Consider the following 23069-nt stretch of genomic DNA (forward strand, 5'->3'; position numbering starts at 1 on the left):
GTTCCTAATAAAGTGCTCTCCAGTACATAGTAGAGACAGATTTATTATGACAAGATGGAGCAGGAAATTCATGCCTGTGGCTGATTGCTATTGAACAGCACAGTTGCCACCTCCCTGCCATGGTGTTGTTACAGGAGAAAAGTAATGCAACACAGTATCCAGGCATCCACACTCTGAATAATGTCAAACTGCTTCAGTCCACTTCTTAAACACACTGAAACATGCAAACATTTCATGATTGTTTTCATTTTGAAAAAATAATCCGCTTATCTCTGTCTGTCATATCTGTCATCTCCCACTGTTGTATGCAGAAATCAAGCGGGGCCACCTCCAGTTAAGAAACAAGTAATCCGCTTACACCTTCTGCATGCAGACAGACGTAACGTGAGCATCACATTAGCCGAACAGCAGCTCCAGTAATCCATGTGTGTCTACACTGGAGCCGTTCAGGAACAGCAGGGAGCTGGAGGTCGCCCACATTTTGGGAGCACTCAGAGGCCATTACACAGTTTCTCTACTCACACAGGTGACACAGCAAAATAAACTTGAAGAGTATAAAAATGTATTGGGCTGCGTTTAAACAAGGCACAAACTGGCAGATCTTGACTAGACATCACTTCAGAATCCAGCTGACTGATCGTAGGAGGAAAAGTTAGCAGACGTTTAGGGATATGACAAGATTATTACACAAGATCACAGCTGAAAAACAACAATATTTTATTTTTAAGATATTTTGAGCGATCAGCATGTCCCCTCCAAGTCTAACCTGCTTCAGGTCCAGTAGAATGCTTGTCTAATCTGCCTTTTGTTTGTAAAGGGTGGTAGGTTGAATTTGCTTAAAGGTTCAGTGTGTAGAATTTTGTGATATCTTGTGGTGAAGTGTCATGTTGCAGCTGAACACCCCTCACCTCACCCTCCCCTCCCGAACATTAAAAATAACCTTTGGTAGCCTTCAGTTGTAATACAAACTCACTGGCTGTTTAGATTGTCTAGTTTGGACAACTGTAAAAAACATGGTGGCCTCCGGAGAGAGGACACCCCCCGATGTAAATATAAAGTATTGAAATCTACTTTATTTAAATATAAAGGGCCTTTTTTGGGTAAAGAAAATTACAATTCAAACAATTTAGATGAAATGAACCAGTCCAAACATCATGAAGATTATTCTAGATTGAATTTCTGCCAATAGATCCCTTTCACCTAAATCTTACACACTGGACCTTTAACAGTAATTACAATAATAAATATACATTTATAAAAACATTGAATTAAATTTTTAAATTATTATATACATTATCTCAACAATTCCCACAATGAACAGCTCTGACGACTCGGAAATGAAAAAAAAACACTGCTCATGAACTGGAAGAAAGAACCAAACTCAACGTGAACGACATCTGCCTTGACCAGTCGGTGACTGGAGAAAAATGGGGGGGGAGGAGAGATGGATGGAAAAGACGAGAGAGAGAAAGAGAATAGTAGATGCAAATATGTTATTAATGACAGCAGCAAAAATGTATATAATAATTATGATGATGATGACATTATTGTTGTCTTTCATGTTTATTTTCTTGTTTTTATTTGGCCTCTTAGTGAAGGACTTTGTTACAACTGTTTTCAAAGGTGCTTTATGAATAAAGTGATTATATTTACATGTCAAATTCATGTTGCAGTCAACCCTACATGTCTCTACACTTTGCAAAGAAACGCAATATCTTCCAACTGCTTTTGACAAAAGCACTTCATAGAGTGTGAACTTGTTTCAGTCCAGTTCAGATCAAAGCCAGAACAGATCATAGCCAATTAACTTCTATATAAAGGAGAAACATTTCTCAGCAGAATCAGACTCCAGGACCATTAGTAGATGACAGCTGCATGCGAATCCTCTCTTTGACAACGTCCCAAAACCGCCAAAGACAACTGTCAGTAGACCAGCGCTTCACGGAAAAAATACTTTGTTACATTGGATCACCTGCGTTTATCCAACATGAATAAGAATTGCTCTAGAAACAAAGTAAGTTTTGTTTTCAGCTGGAGAGACTTCAGGTTAAACTGTACTTTTATACCTCATGAAGAAACAATTATCTTTTATTTCTTCATCTTACTTTACAGTAGTTTTGCAGACTTTAAAAGCAGACATGTGTAAATGACTAAAATGTATTAATAATCTTTCTGAATATATCTGAACTGAGGATGGGAGTGTGTTTTTACCTGTTGCATGTTTATTTGTGTCTTTCAGTCAAAGGCTCAGCTGACTGCAGAAAACACTGCTCTGTATTCAGAAAACACTGCACTGAAAGAGCAGGCTGCAGAAAATGCTGTTATGGCTGCAGAACACACTGCTCTGCAAAAGAAGGCTGCAAAGTTTGAAGAGAGAGCTGCAGTGTACAGTATTCTGAGAAGGAAGGTGGATGATAATAATGCAGCTCTGACTGAAGAAAACACAGCTCTGAGGAAGGAGGCAGCACAAAACACTGCTCTGGCTGCAGAAATCACTGCTCTGGCTGAAGAAATCACTGCTCTGGCTGAAGAAATCACTGCTCTGGCTGCAGAAAACACTGCACTGAAAGAGCAGGCTGCAGAAAATGCTATACTGAAAGAGCAGGCTGCAGAAAATGCAGCTCTTCCTGCAGAAATCACTGCTCTGGTTGCAGAAAACACTGCTTTGGCTACAGAAAACTCTGCTCTGGCTGTAGAAAATACTGCACTGAAAGAGCAGGCTGCAGAAAGTGCTGCTTTAGCTGCAGAAAACACTGCTCTGGTTGCAGAAAACACTGCTCTGGATAAAGAAAACACTGCTCTGGCTGCAGAAAACACTGCACTGAAAGAGCAGGCTGCAAAGTTTGAAGAGAGAGCTGCAGTGTACAGTATTGTGAATGATAATAATGCAGCTCTGACTGAAGAAAACACAGCTCTGAGGAAGGAGGCAGCACAAAACACTTCTCTGGCTTCAGAAATCACTGCTCTGGCAGAAGAAAACACTGCACTGAAAAAGCAGGCTGCAGAAAATGCTAGACTGAAAGAGCAGGCTGCAAAAAATGCAGCTCTACCTGCAGAAATCACTACTCTGGTTGCAGAAAACACTGCTTTGGCTTCAGAAATCAGTGCTCTGGCAGAAGAAAACACTGCACTGAAAGAGCAGGCTGCAGAAAATCTGACGAAGGAGGCAACACAAAAGGCTGCACCGTTACAGCAGGAAAAACTACATAGAGAAAGCAGGCTGCAGAAAATGCTGCTCTGGCTGCAGAAAAAACTGCATAGAGATAGCAGGCTGCAGAAAATGCTGCTATGGCTGCAGAAAAAACTGCAGTAAAAAAGCAGTTGTATTATTTTGCCTTTTAAAGGTCCAATGTGTAGTATTTAGTGATATCTAGTGGTAAATTGTCATGCTGCAGCTGAATACTCACCTCTTTCTATTACTCACCTCTTTCTATACCTTCTCTGTTTCTACTCACAGCAAATTGTTCTTTTTCTCTTCATGCAAATTTATCTTTAATAGCTGAAGATACTTCTTTTAGTTTAGGTTATGGTTTGTGACATATTGAATAAGATATTTTCTGTCTAAACTGCTTATGTTTAATTTCAGTGGAAAAAATTATCCAACACTTAATACAAATAAAAAACATTAGAGCAGAAACATGACTGAGAGAAATTTTGTTTTATTACAAAGTTCATTCAGGAAACTGAACACCCTTTCAACTAGTAGAAAATCATTTGAGAAATCATGTAAATGATGCACAGACTATGGTGAAGAAGAGATTTCTAAGTCAGAGGACGTGACCAAACGGATTTAAATCTAAAGACAAACAAATGACACCGTAAAATCAATTAAAACATTGAATGTGTATTTAATGGTGGTCGCAACATACACCTCTTTCCCACCAGCATTATATTAAGTCCCCTGCTGTGTCATTTTTAACATGTCAGAAATGGGCCGGGAACTAATTTATCAAAAACCAACGCATCAGGAACCTTGCTGTCTTGCCAGTGTTGCTTCTTGCACGATACGAAGAAAAAAACACTGTTGTTTCTTGTTTCCAAGATATATAAAACAATTACTACACAAGCATTCCTGGTTATTTATAATGTAATGCCTGGAAGTTCAATACATGTCTTAACGTTGTGCTGGAAAAGGTGCAGCATCAGAAGCTAGAAAGTGAGCAGAAAATGTTCAGAGCCATAAAAACTTGTGTCTGTGTTTATGGGTGTGAGCATAGACTGTATATAACGAGGGTGTGAGTGTGTTTTCTTGACCAGTGGAAAAGAGGCTAGAGAGAATCTGGTAAAAACTGTTTATATTTAGCTGTAGACTGTTGAAATGATTGTATACCAAGAGACTGGTAAAAGCTGCAAACTGGATGACCAAATAGTTTTGGGTTCTCCCTGTTCCTGTAACACAGACCATTGAGTTTATTTTTTACAATACGTTTTATTCCAGGGTTTGTCCACTGAGTTTGTGTTGACAGTGATTGATCAACGTGAAATGAAGAAGTGATCTGTCAGTGCAGGAAACTCGCTGCTCAGCTGTAATTCATGAACTTAAGACAATCAAAAGGTAAAAGAGAAACAGGACATTACCCAAAGTCTCATTTATTGTCTATTGTATAAAGTGAAGTAAAGGACTATTCTTGACAGTAATTACAATAATAAATATACATTTATAAAAACATTGAATTCAATTTTTAAATTATTATATACATTATCTCAACAATTCCCACAATGAACAGCTCTGACGACTCGGAAATGGAAAAAAAACACTTCTCATGAACTGGAAGAAAGAACCAAACTCAACGTGAACGACATCTGCCTTGACCAGTCGGTGACTGGAGAAAAATGGGGGGGGAGGAGAGATGGATGGAAAAGACGAGAGAGAGAAAGAGAATAGTAGATGCAAATATGTTATTAATGACAGCAGCAAAAATGTATATAATAATTATGATGATGATGACATTATTGTTGTCTTTCATGTTTATTTTCTTGTTTTTATTTGGCCTCTTAGTGAAGGACTTTGTTACAACTGTTTTCAAAGGTGCTTTATGAATAAAGTGATTATATTTACATGTCAAATTCATGTTGCAGTCAACCCTACATGTCTCTACACTTTGCAAAGAAACGCAATATCTTCCAACTGCTTTCGACAAAAGCACTTCATAGAGTGTGAACTTGTTTCAGTCCAGTTCAGATCAAAGCCAGAACAGATCATAGCCAATTAACTTCTATATAAAGGAGAAACATTTCTCAGCAGAATCAGACTCCAGGACCATTAGTAGATGACAGCTGCATGCGAATCCTCTCTTTGACAACGTCCCCAAACCGCCAAAGACAACTGTCAGTAGACCAGCGCTTCACGGAAAAAATACTTTGTTACATTGGATCACCTGCGTTTATCCAACATGAATAAGAATTGCTCTAGAAACAAAGTAAGTTTTGTTTTCAGCTGGAGAGACTTCAGGTTAAACTGTACTTTTATACCTCATGAAGAAACAATTATCTTTTATTTCTTCATCTTACTTTACAGTAGTTTTGCAGACTTTAAAAGCAGACATGTGTAAATGACTAAAGTGTATTAATAATCGTTCTGAATATATCTGAACTGAGGATGGGAGTGTGTTTTTACCTGTTGCATGTTTATTTGTGTCTTTCAGTCAAAGGCTCAGCTGACTGCAGAAAACACTGCTCTGTATTCAGAAAACACTGCACTGAAAGAGCAGGCTGCAGAAAATGCTGCTATGGCTGCAGAACACACTGCTCTGCAAAAGAAGGCTGCAAAGTTTGAAGAGAGAGCTGCAGTGTACAGTATTCTGAGAAGGAAGGTGGATGATAATAATGCAGCTCTGACTGAAGAAAACACAGCTCTGAGGAAGGAGGCAGCACAAAACACTGCTCTGGCTGCAGAATTCACTGCTCTGGCTGAAGAAATCACTGCTCTGGCTGAAGAAATCACTGCTCTGGCTGCAGAAAACACTGCACTGAAAGAGCAGGCTGCAGAAAATGCTACACTGAAAGAGCAGGCTGCAGAAAATGCAGCTCTTCCTGCAGAAATCACTGCTCTGGTTGCAGAAAACACTGCTTTGGCTACAGAAAACTCTGCTCTGGCTGTAGAAAATACTGCACTGAAAGAGCAGGCTGCAGAAAGTGCTGCTTTAGCTGCAGAAAACACTGCTCTGGTTGCAGAAAACACTGCTCTGGATAAAGAAAACACTGCTCTGGCTGCAGAAAACACTGCACTGAAAGAGCAGGCTGCAAAGTTTGAAGAGAGAGCTGCAGTGTACAGTATTGTGAATGATAATAATGCAGCTCTGACTGAAGAAAACACAGCTCTGAGGAAGGAGGCAGCACAAAACACTTCTCTGGCTTCAGAAATCACTGCTCTGCCAGAAGAAAACACTGCACTGAAAAAGCAGGCTGCAGAAAATGCTAGACTGAAAGAGCAGGCTGCAAAAAATGCAGCTCTACCTGCAGAAATCACTACTCTGGTTGCAGAAAACACTGCTTTGGCTTCAGAAATCAGTGCTCTGACTGAAGAAAACACTGCACTGAAAGAGCAGGCTGCAGAAAATCTGACGAAGGAGGCAACACAAAAGGCTGCACCGTTACAGCAGGAAAAACTACATAGAGAAAGCAGGCTGCAGAAAATGCTGCTCTGGCTGCAGAAAAAACTGCATAGAGATAGCAGGCTGCAGAAAATGCTGCTATGGCTGCAGAAAAAACTGCAGTAAAAAAGCAGTTGTATTATTTTGCCTTTTAAAGGTCCAATGTGTAGTATTTAGTGATATCTAGTGGTAAATTGTCATGCTGCAGCTGAATACTCACCTCTTTCTATTACTCACCTCTTTCTATACCTTCTCTGTTTCTACTCACAGCAAATTGTTCTTTTTCTCTTCATGCAAATTTATCTTTAATAGCTGAAGATACTTCTTTTAGTTTAGGTTATGGTTTGTGACATATTGAATAAGATATTTTCTGTCTAAACTGCTTATGTTTAATTTCAGTGGAAAAAATTATCCAACACTTGATACAAATAAAGAACATTAGAGCAGAAACATGACTAAGAGAAATTTTGTTTTATTACAAAGTTCATTCAGGAAACTGAACACCCTGTCAACTAGTAGAAAATCATTTGAGAAATCATGTAAATGATGCACAGACTATGGTGAAGAAGAGATTTCTGAGTCAGAGGACGTGACCAAACGGATTTAAATCTAAAGACAAACAAATGACACCGTAAAATCAATTAAAACATTGAATGTGTATTTAATGGTGGTCGCAACATACACCTCTTTCCCACCAGCATTATATTAAGTCCCCTGCTGTGTCATTTTTAACATGTCAGAAATGGGCCGGGAACCAATTTATCAAAAACCAACGCATCAGGAACCTTGCTGTCTTGCCAGTGTTGCTTCTTGCACGATACGAAGAAAAAAACACTGTTGTTTCTTGTTTCCAAGATATATAAAACAATTAGTACACAAGCATTCCTGGTTATTTATAACGCAATGCCTGGAAGTTCAATACATGTCTTGACGTTGTGCTGGAAAAGGTGCAGCATCAGAAGCTAGAAAGTGAGCAGAAAATGTTCAGAGCCATAAAAACTTGTGTCTGTGTTTATGGGTGTGAGTGTGTTTTCTTGACCAGTGGAAAAGAGGCTAGAGAGAATCTGGTAAAAACTGTTTATATTTAGCTGTAGACTGTTGAAATGATTGTATACCAAGAGACTGGTAAAAGCTGCAAACTGGATGACCAAATAGTTTTGGGTTCTCCCTGTTCCTGTAACACAGACCATTGAGTTTATTTTTTACAATACGTTTTATTCCAGGGTTTGTCCACTGAGTTTGTGTTGACAGTGATTGATCAACGTGAAATGAAGAAGTGATCTGTCAGTGCAGGAAACTCGCTGCTCAGCTGTAATTCATGAACTTAAGACAATCAAAAGGTAAAAGAGAAACAGGACATTACCCAAAGTCTCATTTATTGTCTATTGTATAAAGTGAAGTAAAGGACTATTCTTGACAGTAATTACAATAATAAATATACATTTATAAAAACATTGAATTCAATTTTTAAATTATTATATACATTATCTCAACAATTCCCACAATGAACAGCTCTGACGACTCGGAAATGAAAAAAAAACACTTCTCATGAACTGGAAGAAAGAACCAAACTCAACGTGGACGACATCTGCCTTGACCAGTCGGTGACTGGAGAAAAATGGGGGGGGGGGGAGAGATGGATAGAAAAGACGAGAGAGAGAAAGAGAATAATAGATGCAAATATGTTATTAATGACAGCAGCAAAAATGTATATAATAATTATGATGATGATGACATTATTGTTGTCTTTCATGTTTATTGTCTTGTTTTTATTTGGCCTCTTAGTGAAGGACTTTGTTACAACTGTTTTCAAAGGTGCTTTATGAATAAAGTGATTATATTTACATGTCAAATTCATGTTGCAGTCAACCCTACATGTCTCTACACTTTGCAAAGAAACGCAATATCTTCCAACTGCTTTTGACAAAAGCACTTCATAGAGTGTGAACTTGTTTCAGTCCAGTTCAGATCAAAGCCAGAACAGATCATAGCCAATTAACTTCTATATAAAGGAGAAACATTTCTCAGCAGAATCAGACTCCAGGACCATTAGTAGATGACAGCTGCATGCGAATCCTCTCTTTGACAACGTCCCCAAACCGCCAAAGACAACTGTCAGTAGACCAGCGCTTCACGGAAAAAATACTTTGTTACATTGGATCACCTGCGTTTATCCAACATGAATAAGAATTGCTCTAGAAACAAAGTAAGTTTTGTTTTCAGCTGGAGAGACTTCAGGTTAAACTGTACTTTTATACCTCATGAAGAAACAATTATCTTTTATTTCTTCATCTTACTTTACAGTAGTTTTGCAGACTTTAAAAGCAGACATGTGTAAATGACTAAAATGTATTAATAATCTTTCTGAATATATCTGAACTGAGGATGGGAGTGTGTTTTTACCTGTTGCATGTTTATTTGTGTCTTTCAGTCAAAGGCTCAGCTGACTGCAGAAAACACTGCTCTGTATTCAGAAAACACTGCACTGAAAGAGCAGGCTGCAGAAAATGCTGTTATGGCTGCAGAACACACTGCTCTGCAAAAGAAGGCTGCAAAGTTTGAAGAGAGAGCTGCAGTGTACAGTATTCTGAGAAGGAAGGTGGATGATAATAATGCAGCTCTGACTGAAGAAAACACAGCTCTGAGGAAGGAGGCAGCACAAAACACTGCTCTGGCTGCAGAATTCACTGCTCTGGCTGAAGAAATCACTGCTCTGGCTGAAGAAATCACTGCTCTGGCTGCAGAAAACACTGCACTGAAAGAGCAGGCTGCAGAAAATGCTACACTGAAAGAGCAGGCTGCAGAAATCACTGCTCTGGTTGCAGAAAACACTGCTTTGGCTACAGAAAACTCTGCTCTGGCTGTAGAAAATACTGCACTGAAAGAGCAGGCTGCAGAAAGTGCTGCTTTAGCTGCAGAAAACACTGCTCTGGTTGCAGAAAACACTGCTCTGGATAAAGAAAACACTGCTCTGGCTGCAGAAAACACTGCACTGAAAGAGCAGGCTGCAAAGTTTGAAGAGAGAGCTGCAGTGTACAGTATTGTGAATGATAATAATGCAGCTCTGACTGAAGAAAACACAGCTCTGAGGAAGGAGGCAGCACAAAACACTTCTCTGGCTTCAGAAATCACTGCTCTGGCAGAAGAAAACACTGCACTGAAAAAGCAGGCTGCAGAAAATGCTAGACTGAAAGAGCAGGCTGCAAAAAATGCAGCTCTACCTGCAGAAATCACTACTCTGGTTGCAGAAAACACTGCTTTGGCTTCAGAAATCAGTGCTCTGGCAGAAGAAAACACTGCACTGAAAGAGCAGGCTGCAGAAAATCTGACGAAGGAGGCAACACAAAAGGCTGCACCGTTACAGCAGGAAAAACTACATAGAGAAAGCAGGCTGCAGAAAATGCTGCTCTGGCTGCAGAAAAAACTGCATAGAGATAGCAGGCTGCAGAAAATGCTGCTATGGCTGCAGAAAAAACTGCAGTAAAAAAGCAGTTGTATTATTTTGCCTTTTAAAGGTCCAATGTGTAGTATTTAGTGATATCTAGTGGTAAATTGTCATGCTGCAGCTGAATACTCACCTCTTTCTATTACTCACCTCTTTCTATACCTTCTCTGTTTCTACTCACAGCAAATTGTTCTTTTTCTCTTCATGCAAATTTATCTTTAATAGCTGAAGATACTTCTTTTAGTTTAGGTTATGGTTTGTGACATATTGAATAAGATATTTTCTGTCTAAACTGCTTATGTTTAATTTCAGTGGAAAAAATTATCCAACACTTGAAACAAATAAAGAACATTAGAGCAGAAACATGACTAAGAGAAATTTTGTTTTATTACAAAGTTCATTCAGGAAACTGAACACCCTGTCAACTCGTAGAAAATCATTTGAGAAATCATGTAAATGATGCACAGACTATGGTGAAGAAGAGATTTCTGAGTCAGAGGACGTGACCAAACGGATTTAAATCTAAAGACAAACAAATGACACCGTAAAATCAATTAAAACATTGAATGTGTATTTAATGGTGGTCGCAACATACACCTCTTTCCCACCAGCATTATATTAAGTCCCCTGCTGTGTCATTTTTAACATGTCAGAAATGGGCCGGGAACTAATTTATCAAAAACCAACGCATCAGGAACCTTGCTGTCTTGCCAGTGTTGCTTCTTGCACGATACGAAGAAAAAAACACTGTTGTTTCTTGTTTCCAAGATATATAAAACAATTAGTACACAAGCATTCCTGGTTATTTATAACGCAATGCCTGGAAGTTCAATACATGTCTTGACGTTGTGCTGGAAAAGGTGCAGCATCAGAAGCTAGAAAGTGAGCAGAAAATGTTCAGAGCCATAAAAACTTGTGTCTGTGTTTATGGGTGTGAGTGTGTTTTCTTGACCAGTGGAAAAGAGGCTAGAGAGAATCTGGTAAAAACTGTTTATATTTAGCTGTAGACTGTTGAAATGATTGTATACCAAGAGACTGGTAAAAGCTGCAAACTGGATGACCAAATAGTTTTGGGTTCTCCCTGTTCCTGTAACACAGACCATTGAGTTTATTTTTTACAATACGTTTTATTCCAGGGTTTGTCCACTGAGTTTGTGTTGACAGTGATTGATCAACGTGAAATGAAGAAGTGATCTGTCAGTGCAGGAAACTCGCTGCTCAGCTGTAATTCAGGAACTTAAGACAATCAAAAGGTAAAAGAGAAACAGGACATTACCCAAAGTCTCATTTATTGTCTATTGTATAAAGTGAAGTAAAGGACTATTCTTGACAGTAATTACAATAATAAATATACATTTATAAAAACATTGAATTCAATTTTTAAATTATTATATACATTATCTCAACAATTCCCACAATGAACAGCTCTGACGACTCGGAAATGAAAAAAAAACACTTCTCATGAACTGGAAGAAAGAACCAAACTCAACGTGGACGACATCTGCCTTGACCAGTCGGTGACTGGAGAAAAATGGGGGGGGGGGAGAGATGGATAGAAAAGACGAGAGAGAGAAAGAGAATAATAGATGCAAATATGTTAATAATGACAGTAGCAAAAATGTATATAATAATTATGATGATGATGACATTATTGTTGTCTTTCATGTTTATTGTCTTGTTTTTATTTGGCCTCTTAGTGAAGGACTTTGTTACAACTGTTTTCAAAGGTGCTTTATGAATAAAGTGATTATATTTACATGTCAAATTCATGTTGCAGTCAACCCTACATGTCTCTACACTTTGCAAAGAAACGCAATATCTTCCAACTGCTTTTGACAAAAGCACTTCATAGAGTGTGAACTTGTTTCAGTCCAGTTCAGATCAAAGCCAGAACAGATCATAGCCAATTAACTTCTATATAAAGGAGAAACATTTCTCAGCAGAATCAGACTCCAGGACCATTAGTAGATGACAGCTGCATGCGAATCCTCTCTTTGACAACGTCCCCAAACCGCCAAAGACAACTGTCAGTAGACCAGCGCTTCACGGAAAAAATACTTTGTTACATTGGATCACCTGCGTTTATCCAACATGAATAAGAATTGCTCTAGAAACAAAGTAAGTTTTGTTTTCAGCTGGAGAGACTTCAGGTTAAACTGTACTTTTATACCTCATGAAGAAACAATTATCTTTTATTTCTTCATCTTACTTTACAGTAGTTTTGCAGACTTTAAAAGCAGACATGTGTAAATGACTAAAATGTATTAATAATCTTTCTGAATATATCTGAACTGAGGATGGGAGTGTGTTTTTACCTGTTGCATGTTTATTTGTGTCTTTCAGTCAAAGGCTCAGCTGACTGCAGAAAACACTGCTCTGTATTCAGAAAACACTGCACTGAAAGAGCAGGCTGCAGAAAATGCTGTTATGGCTGCAGAACACACTGCTCTGCAAAAGAAGGCTGCAAAGTTTGAAGAGAGAGCTGCAGTGTACAGTATTCTGAGAAGGAAGGTGGATGATAATAATGCAGCTCTGACTGAAGAAAACACAGCTCTGAGGAAGGAGGCAGCACAAAACACTGCTCTGGCTGCAGAATTCACTGCTCTGGCTGAAGAAATCACTGCTCTGGCTGAAGAAATCACTGCTCTGGCTGCAGAAAACACTGCACTGAAAGAGCAGGCTGCAGAAAATGCTACACTGAAAGAGCAGGCTGCAGAAATCACTGCTCTGGTTGCAGAAAACACTGCTTTGGCTACAGAAAACTCTGCTCTGGCTGTAGAAAATACTGCACTGAAAGAGCAGGCTGCAGAAAGTGCTGCTTTAGCTGCAGAAAACACTGCTCTGGTTGCAGAAAACACTGCTCTGGATAAAGAAAACACTGCTCTGGCTGCAGAAAACACTGCACTGAAAGAGCAGGCTGCAAAGTTTGAAGAGAGAGCTGCAGTGTACAGTATTGTGAATGATAATAATGCAGCTCTGACTGAAGAAAACACAGCTCTGAGGAAGGAGGCAGCACAAAACACTTCTCTGGCTTCAGAAATCACTGCTCTGGCAGAAGAAAACACTGCACTGAAAAAGCAGGCTGCAGAAAATGCTAGACTGAAAGAGCAGGCTGCAAAAAATGCAGCTCTACCTGCAGAAATCACTACTCTGGTTGCAGAAAACACTGCTTTGGCTTCAGAAATCAGTGCTCTGGCAGAAGAAAACACTGCACTGAAAGAGCAGGCTGCAGAAAATCTGACGAAGGAGGCAACACAAAAGGCTGCACCGTTACAGCAGGAAAAACTACATAGAGAAAGCAGGCTGCAGAAAATGCTGCTCTGGCTGCAGAAAAAACTGCATAGAGATAGCAGGCTGCAGAAAATGCTGCTATGGCTGCAGAAAAAACTGCAGTAAAAAAGCAGTTGTATTATTTTGCCTTTTAAAGGTCCAATGTGTAGTATTTAGTGATATCTAGTGGTAAATTGTCATGCTGCAGCTGAATACTCACCTCTTTCTATTACTCACCTCTTTCTATTACTCACCTCTTTCTATACCTTCTCCGTTTCTACTCACAGCAAATTGTTCTTTTTCTCTTCATGCTAATTTATCTTTAATAGCTGAAGATACTTCTTTTAGTTTAAGTTATGGTTTGTGACATATTGAATAAGATATTTTCTGTCTAAACTGCTTATGTTTAATTTCAGTGGAAAAAATGATCCAACACTTGATACAAATAAAAACATTAGAGCAGAAACATGACTAAGAGAAATTTTGTTTTATTACAAAGTTCATTCAGGAAACTGAACCCCCTTTCAACTAGTAGAAAATCATTTGAGAAATCATGTAAATGATGCGCAGACTATGGTGAAGAAGAGATTTCTGAGTCAGAGGACGTGACCAAACGGATTTAAATCTAAAGACAAACAAATGACACCGTAAAATCAATTAAAACATTGAATGTGTATTTAATGGTGGTCGCAACATACACCTCTTTCCCACCAGCATTATATTAAGTCCCCTGCTGTGTCATTTTTAACATGTCAGAAATGGGCCTGGAACTAATTTATCAAAAACCAACGCATCAGGAACCTTGCTGTCTTGCCAGTGTTGCTTCTTGCACGATACGAAGAAAAAAACACTGTTGTTTCTTGTTTCCAAGATATATAAAACAATTACTACACAAGCATTCCTGGTTATTTATAATGTAATGCCTGGAAATTCAATACATGTCTTAACGTTGTGCTGGAAAAGGTGCAGCATCAGAAGCTAGAAAGTGAGCAGAAAATGTTCAGAGCCATAAAAACTTGTGTCTGTGTTTATGGGTGTGAGCATAGACTGTATATAAAGAGGGTGTGAGTGTGTTTTCTTGACCAGTGGAAAAGAGGCTAGAGAGAATCTGGTAAAAACTGTTTATATTTAGCTGTAGACTGTTGAAATGATTGTATACCAAGAGACTGGTAAAAGCTGCAAACTGGATGACCAAATAGTTTTGGGTTCTCCCTGTTCCTGTAACACAGACCATTGAGTTTATTTTTTACAATACGTTTTATTCCAGGGTTTGTCCACTGAGTTTGTGTTGACAGTGATTGATCAACGTGAAATGAAGAAGTGATCTGTCAGTGCAGGATACTCGCTGCTCAGCTGTAATTCAGGAACTTAAGACAATCAAAAGGTAAAAGAGAAACAGGACATTACCCAAAGTCTCATTTATTGTCTATTGTATAAAGTGAAGTAAAGGACTATTCTTGACCGACCTGATGAACAAAGAGATAAGTGGGCTCTATAAAGAGTACGAAGATAATCATCTGCATCATCTTACAAATACAACCTCTGTCATACTTCTGTCACTGTTTATTTAAGCCGTGATACCTTTCCCCTCATTGCCACCAGACTTTCGTTCCCATTCAGTCACCTGTCTCACCACACTCCCTCACATGCCTGTTCCCATTTCCCTCATTAGCTCCCCTGCAGATATACCAGCCAGGTTTCACAAGCCATTTGCCAGATTGTCAAGTCCCAGAGTTTGAATCATTCATGTTCTGCACGTTTGGGACTAGGTGCTTGCCGTACTGCGACCTGTTTTGTTCCTGTTACTTGTGATGGGACCCGTCTGTATTCCTACATATCTGCCGTCTTGAAAGCTTTTGTTCTCCACTTTTCTTTGACTTTGTTTGGGTCCTCCATGACAGACAACAGACAACCCCCATCTCGGCCTGCCATCTTCCTCGGTTGGCTCTTCGAGATGCTCCCACTGTTGGGGCTAACCTCCAGGCAGATTCCCAGCTGATTGGCATCAGGCCCACTAGCTGCCAGCCTTCAGCCCAGTCTGCTGCCTGATCCTGCCCCTCAGGATCCTCACTAGTTATTAGCTTTGAATTGAATTTTGTATTACACCTATGTTCAGAAGATCTAATTGTTCGCACAAGGGTAAGTTGGCGTGACCTTGACTCTGAGTCAAGCTTTCAGTTAACCAATAAAACATTTTGCTCTTCTATATTAATGTAGGAGATTTATATTATCTTAATGGAGGGCCGTCATGGTGGCATTACTCACAGTGATTAGTGACTAATGACTGACTGCCAACCTGTGTCGCTGAAATGCATTCCTCTGATTGATTGTGGTCAGCGCAGTCAGGAAAGTCAGCCAAAGAAAGAAAGTTTATTAGTAAAGCCATGTTAATTAACAAGTTACAGGAAATTAATCAAGGGAGGGGACAAGATCCACTAATCTCCTTAGCATGATCTCATTTACGTCAACTCAACCAAAACATAAAGCAGGTTTGTTGTCAGATGTTTCAGTTACATTCAGTCTGTGGGATTTTTCGATCTCAAAACAGAATTTGTTGTAAAATGTCTCTAAAAGGTGAGTTATCGTTAGCCTGCACAGTGGGTAAGTAGGGTAAGAGGAGGAGGGACTGGCTATCACCGGTTGCCTCTCCTCCCCTTGGACCAACGTTGGTTATTACCTTTCTTTTCTGGGTGGATATACCATACGAGGGAACTGTCAGGGTGAGGAAAGTCTCCAATTTTAAAAGAATAATTTTATTCCCAGCTCAGTCTGAAGGCATTTAGACACTGGATACTAGGTGATAGAAAGAACCCCAGACTGAGGGAAGCTGGGATATTACCTGTGAAGTCACTTAAGGCTATCATTTGGAGTGAATCAGCAGCCAATCTAGATGTTACACCAAACAGACTTAAAGAGAAATGTGGGGTTTAGATGTAGCTTTCTCCAGCCAGGTGGATTTGCACTAGCTCCACTTTAATAAAAACACTTATTCCTGCAGAGAAACGTCTCTTGTCCTCAGATGCTTCCCTCTCTTCTGTGACACTGTGTCGCCTGGCTTCACACTGTGTGAATTTGTCGCAATCAGAAGGAAAAGCAACAGTCTTTGAGAAACAATTCATCGATGGAACAATGACTTCTACTGCCATCTTGAAGGCAGGCTGTATTAAACCAGCAATATGAGACCATTTACTTCGTCACTCAGTTCAAAATTGCCTCAATCATGATTTCTAACACTTAACCGAGCAATAAGAGAGATCCTTATGACTCTATAACTCAAAATGTAATATATCTGCAGGACTTTGATGGAGTTTTAGATTAATTCCAGCGTCTCAGTGACCTGGCAAGATACTGACATTTCTGGTATGCGCATTCTGTTCTATACTTTATACTATACTGCCTTTCCATTGCTGTTATTTGTGATGTAACATGTTGAGTTCACTCTGTATGTTTACTTCATCTGTGCACTAAATAGCGAATTTAACCTACAGCATTATGAAGATGTAATGGTTTGTGTCAAATGTGGGTCCTATTTAGTCAAACTTAGATATAGTCAAGTGCACCCTGCCCATTGCACTCTCAGTACGGGCGTGCCAAATGTACCTTGATGTTTTTGTTGGCAGCCGAACCAAGCATACCTGCAGATGTGAAAATGGCGTTGGATAAGAAAGAATTTATTATCATACATTACAACAGCAGATAAAGGTTGTGACAGTCAGGGCCAATAAAATTCACTACTTTTTACACCTCTTTAAACACAGGACTCTCTCCATCATATCACACTGACAGTTTGACAGGAATCCTATGGAGAGTTTGTTCTCAGAGGAAAATAATTTTTGTCTAGGATGTCATTTTAGAATATGAATGAAGCATATATGACTTTATTTATATCATGCTTCTTAGTCTTAACTACCTATTGCAATGCTTTACATACATTCACATTCACCAATTCACACTTTAATAAAGTGCCTCCATATCTACCATACCATGGCCTGGAATCAAACCACTCTATAACCACTCTACCTCTGACACATACCAGGGGTGGACTGGGACAATAATTCAAGCTGGGAATCTGAGTTCTCTCCAGGCCACTCTATTATTCAGAGTGCCAGACCTCTAATCTTGTAGGCTAACCCTATTTGTTGATTGACGGTTACCAGACTAGTAAACAACTAGGCGGTGCAGTAACTGACCGCCCTCTGCTCTGTCATCTTTGTCAAGTGCCGTAAGAATCTCCTTCTCTGTTGCCACAACCAAAACAGTCACAATAAGATATTTGCAAGAGCTTTTACTTTGGAATTCTATCAGATTGTTCTGATATTGTCCTGTCATTATAAAGTTGTTTACATAGTGGTAGTGAGAAGTCATTAATGTTTTACATCTCAATTTCCTCTGAAATAGTTTCACATGCAGTCATGTTTTTTTATCATTAATTTAATTATTTATAATTACTTAATTCAGTTCAATTAACTTGTATTAACTGTATTTTATTTGCTTAATTCATTAATTTGTAACTTAATTCTTAGAAACAATGTGCACTGTGAAATGATTGGAGGCTAGTTTATATATATATATATATATATATATATATATATACACAGTGGATTACAATGAATTAAACAGGTAGTCAGATTATTTATGTTGCGTAAATATATTTCTTTGAATGGTTTTGAAACCCAAACCCATTATATTGATAATCCGACTCATATCTACCTGTATTGTGAATAAACATACTCGTCACCAGCTGGACACATTTTCCTCAACAGTCTCCGTCGAGCCTCATCATTCCATTTATATCTGAGACATCTGGAGCAGCTGGTGCACATTCATTCTCTTCATTTAAGTGATTTCACAAACTCGTCCCTGCTCTGCTAAAGTGTAGTGTCGATGCCAACCAGCCCTCCAACAAAATACATAATTTGTAATTGCCCTCAACAATTACTTATTTTCTCATCTCCTGCCCGTTTCAGCAGCTCAACATTGTTTGCCTTAAAAGTGCCTTAAATTTGATTATTGTAGGCATTCTTATACTAGTTTCCTCCCATTTTTTTGCAGCCTACTGTATGTTTGGCAATGTAAAGCCTGTGGCTGTGAACAAGCCTGTGGGGCCAGCAGGAGAAATACTTATGAGCGTGTGCATTGGACCACCTGGCACAGAGTCAAACCTGGAAGCTGGCCTGTGTGCTTGATGAGTAGCTTTTTTGTCTTTGAGCCCGGCATCCAGTTCTTACAACATATTCCCAGTCATCCACCCAGAAAACCCTTACTATGGACTCAGTGACCCCTTAACAGCACATGGTCCTTTTCTCCAGTTATTGCTGAAAAAAGTATGACAGAGAAAGAACCATGATCATTCAGTTGTACAAATCTTTTAGATCATATAAAAGGTAAAATAAGAGGAGGACTCACACAAAAAACAAAAGAAGATTCTCACTGTAGTCTGGATATAAAATTCCTATTTTTCCTGCACTGATTAAAATTCCCACATGGAACAATAGCACTTTTGCCGGCCTTTGTCAGTTCAGCCCTTCAAAATGTAAAATACAGCTAATTTGAAATCCATACTGACAGTCTGAATCTTCTTCTGTTCTGTGTGCAAGTCCTCCTCTGGTGCATTGTGACTCTCACAATTTTTCAAGGCACACCTCAACCCATGTCATGGCTGTTGTAAACATCCATCACATGGTCACTTTAGTCTTATCTCCAAATAAAGGGCTTTAAACTGTTGTGTGATCGATGACAACTTGTTTCTCCTCCACTGAGACTTGTCTTAGTGTCTCTGTTTCTAGTTTTAGCAGAGACATGATGAGGAAAGCAAATAGATGCCTATGAAACTCTGGTGACCTCCACCCTCTGCCTCTAAAACACAGCAGCGCTCTTTGAAACCTTCTCTGCAACTCTCCAGTACATTCTCAGACATTATGTAGGAAAAAGGCAAGTCTTGTCAGTTTATTGACAGCGACTGTAATTTAATAAAGTGAGACACAGACCCAGGCAGACAGTGCATCAGCCGCAGCCGTCCCAACCAAATGCATGAGCGGCGTCCTCCCAAGGACAGAGGTGCTGCCTGTCAAGAAAGCCGCAGACCTGTCAAAGTCTACAAACTTTCCTGTTCTTAAAAGAACTCAACGCATCAGCAGTCCTCAGTTTGTCAGGGACGAGACAGCTCCATTAGCACCTCAGGCTACTTCTGAGTCTCAGACAAACACACCAGCATCTGGGAGCTTTGGTGTCCAAATGTTTTAGTCATGGACATTAAACTTAATGAGCCATATGGACAAGAGACATCTGATCAACAGGAGTATTATGATCATGAAACTGTAGAACTAAATCTCTCCTATCCTCATGTTTTAGGTTCCTGCAGAGGAAAGTCCCTCTCAGATTGTACATGGTTTTAGTGGTCTGTGTTCACTGGTGATTTGTGTCAGGGATGTTGTTGTCAGCATCACTTTGTTGTGATGTGTTGGTTCATAGATCACACACATCATCGTGGTCGCCAAAAACCACAACTATTTGCTGTTTGCGAGTATGTGTGCATGTCGAACTGGGGTTTTAGTTACTCAACATTTGTTGCATGCATAGTTCTCTGGCTCTGGGGACTGAAATAATCTCATTAGAGTTCATACTCAATGGGTGAAGCCAAAGAACAACACGTTCTCAAGGGTAAAAGGTTGAAGTTAGCAACACATTTTCCTCCAGCACCAATTTAAGACAACACATGCAAACAGACAAAACACAAGACATCCTCACCAGGTCGACCACACAGCACAAACACACTCAAATAACAAAAATAAGAACCACATGACAACAGCAGTGTTCACATGGAACACAAAATAAGTGATGAACACAGCTGGGACATGCACCCGAGTACCTCGGGTTATTTTTACTTATGGTGCATTTTTCAAGCATGTGTTGTCTAAAGATATTCGCCTAATTTGCTCATGTTTTGTTAAACTGCAGGACTTTGAGCTCTCAGGGCCACTGTGGAATGGCAGAGTATGAATCCTGAATAAAGTGAATACATTGAAAAGATTAATGACACTCAGTAGAGTGCTTTAAATTCAATCAAGCTGCACCAAATTGTACACACTAAGAGTTTTCAGTTGCCTAAATATGCCTAATTCTTTCATCAAGATTCATGCTTCTTTGGGAAATTGGTTACCATGTCAAATAATGCCCTCTTTGACAATGTTAAAGAAAGTGGAAAAATAATTGGATCTACAATTCCCTTCCACCAAGTCACAAGAAAATGAGTTCAGTAGTTTTGGCATAATCATGCGGATAAACAGAATGTTGGCTGTTAGCTGCAACCAACTGCAATGAGAGCATAACCCCCTGGATTTTTTCAGAAGACAGACAGCATAAATACAGACAAAATGTATACAGACAGAAAGCTCTGTTTCTGTATACATGTGGAACGTTGAGCTTTACACCACGTGTTCTGTAGATGGAGAACATAGTTCCTTCATGCTCTCGCAAAACCTCAAAGATGTTAGTTTGAAATTCAACAAATTGTCAATCTGCCCACTCACCGTGACTTTCAATTAAAACCCCTTTCCTCACCTCTCTTCCCTTGTGATAATGAGGGAGTAGGGGAAGGCAGAGTTCACTGCCCAGTCCAGCAGGGGAGGATTATTTATTTAAACTGGAAATTAATTTTTTCAATGAAGAGCCACAGTCATGGAGCAAGAGTTGGAAGAAAGTTGGTTGGGTTGGATGATAGATCTATAAAACATGTGACCAGGGTTCTCATCCAGAATCATGGTTAATTGGATTTGGCAACAAAAGTCAGTTCACCTGTTCTCATGGTTTTCTCAAAAGTTAGATATTAGGAAGGTCTAAATGAAAAGCTGATTTTGACTGTGATCAGATAATGTTGTGAATGATATATAACGCATAGCTTATAAGAAAGAACTCTATATTTATGTAACATACAAACGATAATGTCGGCCCTGAGAGAGAGACAGCCCGTCGGGGAGGCTTTGTCTTTCCCCCCTGAGCTGCTGTTAATTTGCTCTGTGGTGCTGCACCCACATTGAGGGCCAAGGGCCAGGAGCTGCTCATTTACTGTTGTGCAAAATGTCAATAAAATCAAAACAAAAGCTATGCCACTGCATGTCCAGCTCTGCAGGCACTCTAATTTGAACCAGAGCCCCTGCTCTGCGAAAATACAGGGAGACTCCAGAACCAAAGTTTCACATCAATGTTATCAAACACACATTTTAACAGATAAAAAGTCTGCTCAGCCAGGAGGTCCAGGACCGGGTGTCCACACATGATTTTAGTTCATCTGGAGGGACTTTAACTTCCAGATAATATATGTGTGCATAGATAGTGTTTTTTTTAGAATGAAAATTATAATAGTCTGAAGAAAATGTCTTTCCCGTCTTCTGCCCAATGTTAATCTCTCCTAAAAATTAACTTTGATTTTCACTCAGGGGTCACATTGTCTGCCTCCGGAGCGACAAAAGGCACCAATTAGCCATCACAGGAGCAGACAAAACTACCCATGATTGCCTCTTTTGAATCCTCTATTGTTAAAGTACTGTGTAAGCGGCATTATAGTACTTTAATGGGTAAAGGTAACGCACGTCAGACAATGTTCAAAGCCACACTTTGACAAAGGTTATGGGCATTAAGTGAACCGACTCGTGACGGAAACTGCAAATGAACACCAGAGTAAAAGGGCAGCACTTGAGAGCAGCTTTTATCTGTACACAGAGTGAACCATCAGCCTGTTTATCCATGCACTAAGATCCACGCTAACTTCCCTATATCTGCTTTGATGTCGCTGGGCCGGCAAAGGCGCTATCCCTCTTTGTGTGATTACGGCAGTGGATCTGATTTAGCCGATCTCTTGTGGGATTCTTCTCCTAACTAATAGGTTTGCCATGTTTAATGATACAGGAAATTGTCCTGAATAGAAGTTATTCATCTCTATCAGCATCTTCAGAAGTGGCTTGTCAGTTGGAATCGCATGTGAAAAGCAATACAAAAGCCACTCATCACTGCAGAGATTTCAACCAAACCAATGCTACAAGGGAAAGTTAACTCATAATAAAATGTCATCACTGAAATATACATAAAATGTGTATTATATATTTAATATGAGAAACAATTATTATATTTACATAAAAAAATATAGATCAATTATTTTAAATTGAAATATGATGAAATTATTATGTAAGGGTACATCGAATGGTGGACTGGCACATGTAACTTCACACCTAAGTTTTGGCTGAAATGCCTGTCCCTCTGGTAATTAAAACAATTCCTTTAGAGCTGTGGGAGGTGAAGGCAACACACCGACTCACACACACAACATACCAATCACATTGCTAACAAGCTAAGTAATCTATAAGAGTTTCCTGGCGGCCGAGTCCACGGTCATCCTGAGCCGTTTAAGCCACTGGTACAGATGGCCGGTGCCGAGACTGTCGGGGCCAAACTGTGACTGAGGAGCACAGGGGTCCTGAGTCTTTTGAATCACCATCACAGGCAACTGCATCACCCGGTGGTTTCAAAGCTGAGTGCCTCAGAGAGACAGCCAAGGGTCTCTCCCTCACAGGAGTGGTCGCTGGTGGTGGGGGGGCTGCTCACCTTAACCTTTTCAACTTTATATAAATGTCCTGATGTAGAATGGTTTACTCTACATAATTGGCCCTAGAACGTTACAAGATATTTTGAGGCATTGGGTGGTGGATTTGTTTAACCCATAAATGGCAAATTTGGTATTAAATGTGAGATTAAAACCAGCAATAATG

At 39.5% G+C, this 23069-nt stretch overlaps 4 protein-coding genes and 3 long non-coding RNA genes across 8 annotated transcripts; 4 read left to right on the top strand and 3 right to left on the bottom strand.

The window, feature by feature from the left end:
* Positions 1-700: 700 nt before the first annotated feature.
* On the bottom strand, positions 701-1726 carry LOC138405657 (uncharacterized). The gene is made up of 2 exons (XR_011239450.1): positions 1654-1726; positions 701-1417 (listed from the first exon to the last, which is right to left on the bottom strand). It is a non-coding gene; the product is annotated as an uncharacterized lncRNA (long non-coding RNA).
* Positions 1727-1852: 126 nt separating this feature from the next.
* LOC138405656 (flagellar attachment zone protein 1-like) lies at positions 1853-3642 on the top strand. Its single transcript, XM_069515539.1, has 2 exons — positions 1853-2014; positions 2240-3642. Exons 1-2 carry the CDS (start codon positions 1988-1990, stop codon positions 3311-3313), a joined length of 1101 nt encoding a protein of 366 aa, XP_069371640.1. The 5' UTR covers positions 1853-1987; the 3' UTR covers positions 3314-3642.
* Positions 3643-5226: 1584 nt separating this feature from the next.
* Positions 5227-7048, top strand: LOC138405640 (flagellar attachment zone protein 1-like). 2 transcript variants are annotated; one of them, XM_069515456.1, is made up of 3 exons: positions 5227-5420; positions 5646-5981; positions 6012-7048. In XM_069515456.1, the coding sequence occupies exons 1-3, from the start codon at positions 5394-5396 to the stop codon at positions 6717-6719; spliced, it is 1071 nt and encodes a 356-aa protein (XP_069371557.1). In that variant the 5' UTR covers positions 5227-5393; the 3' UTR covers positions 6720-7048. The 2 variants fall into 2 exon arrangements, with proteins under 2 accessions (XP_069371557.1, XP_069371556.1); XM_069515455.1 differs by having other exon boundaries at positions 5233-5420; positions 5646-7048.
* A 904-nt stretch (positions 7049-7952) lies between these two features.
* Positions 7953-8523, bottom strand: LOC138405642 (uncharacterized). The gene is made up of 2 exons (XR_011239436.1): positions 8439-8523; positions 7953-8201 (listed from the first exon to the last, which is right to left on the bottom strand). It is a non-coding gene; the product is annotated as an uncharacterized lncRNA (long non-coding RNA).
* Positions 8524-8625: 102 nt separating this feature from the next.
* Positions 8626-10368, top strand: LOC138405641 (flagellar attachment zone protein 1-like). Its single transcript, XM_069515457.1, has 2 exons — positions 8626-8799; positions 9025-10368. Exons 1-2 carry the CDS (start codon positions 8773-8775, stop codon positions 10075-10077), a joined length of 1080 nt encoding a protein of 359 aa, XP_069371558.1. The 5' UTR covers positions 8626-8772; the 3' UTR covers positions 10078-10368.
* Positions 10369-11310: 942 nt separating this feature from the next.
* Positions 11311-11880, bottom strand: LOC138405655 (uncharacterized). The gene is made up of 2 exons (XR_011239449.1): positions 11796-11880; positions 11311-11559 (listed from the first exon to the last, which is right to left on the bottom strand). It is a non-coding gene; the product is annotated as an uncharacterized lncRNA (long non-coding RNA).
* Positions 11881-11984: 104 nt separating this feature from the next.
* On the top strand, positions 11985-13568 carry LOC138405654 (flagellar attachment zone protein 1-like). Its single transcript, XM_069515538.1, has 2 exons — positions 11985-12156; positions 12382-13568. The coding sequence occupies exons 1-2, from the start codon at positions 12130-12132 to the stop codon at positions 13432-13434; spliced, it is 1080 nt and encodes a 359-aa protein (XP_069371639.1). The 5' UTR covers positions 11985-12129; the 3' UTR covers positions 13435-13568.
* The last annotated feature ends 9501 nt before the right edge of the window (positions 13569-23069 follow it).

This window comes from Paralichthys olivaceus, chromosome 19 (assembly GCF_024713975.1).
Source record: "Paralichthys olivaceus isolate ysfri-2021 chromosome 19, ASM2471397v2, whole genome shotgun sequence".
NCBI lineage: Eukaryota > Metazoa > Chordata > Actinopteri > Pleuronectiformes > Paralichthyidae > Paralichthys > Paralichthys olivaceus.

What these genes read in the sequence shown, in the direction of transcription:
- LOC138405656 (XM_069515539.1), top strand. Translation starts at nt 1,988, where the DNA reads ATGAATAAGAATTGCTCTAGAAACAAA. An exon ending in AGAATTGCTCTAGAAACAAA is followed by an intron (nt 2,015 to 2,239) that starts GTAAGTTTTGTT and finishes TGTGTCTTTCAG; the next exon opens with TCAAAGGCTCAGCTGACTGC.
- LOC138405640 (XM_069515455.1), top strand. Translation starts at nt 5,394, where the DNA reads ATGAATAAGAATTGCTCTAGAAACAAA. An exon ending in AGAATTGCTCTAGAAACAAA is followed by an intron (nt 5,421 to 5,645) that starts GTAAGTTTTGTT and finishes TGTGTCTTTCAG; the next exon opens with TCAAAGGCTCAGCTGACTGC.
- LOC138405641 (XM_069515457.1), top strand. Translation starts at nt 8,773, where the DNA reads ATGAATAAGAATTGCTCTAGAAACAAA. An exon ending in AGAATTGCTCTAGAAACAAA is followed by an intron (nt 8,800 to 9,024) that starts GTAAGTTTTGTT and finishes TGTGTCTTTCAG; the next exon opens with TCAAAGGCTCAGCTGACTGC.
- LOC138405654 (XM_069515538.1), top strand. Translation starts at nt 12,130, where the DNA reads ATGAATAAGAATTGCTCTAGAAACAAA. An exon ending in AGAATTGCTCTAGAAACAAA is followed by an intron (nt 12,157 to 12,381) that starts GTAAGTTTTGTT and finishes TGTGTCTTTCAG; the next exon opens with TCAAAGGCTCAGCTGACTGC.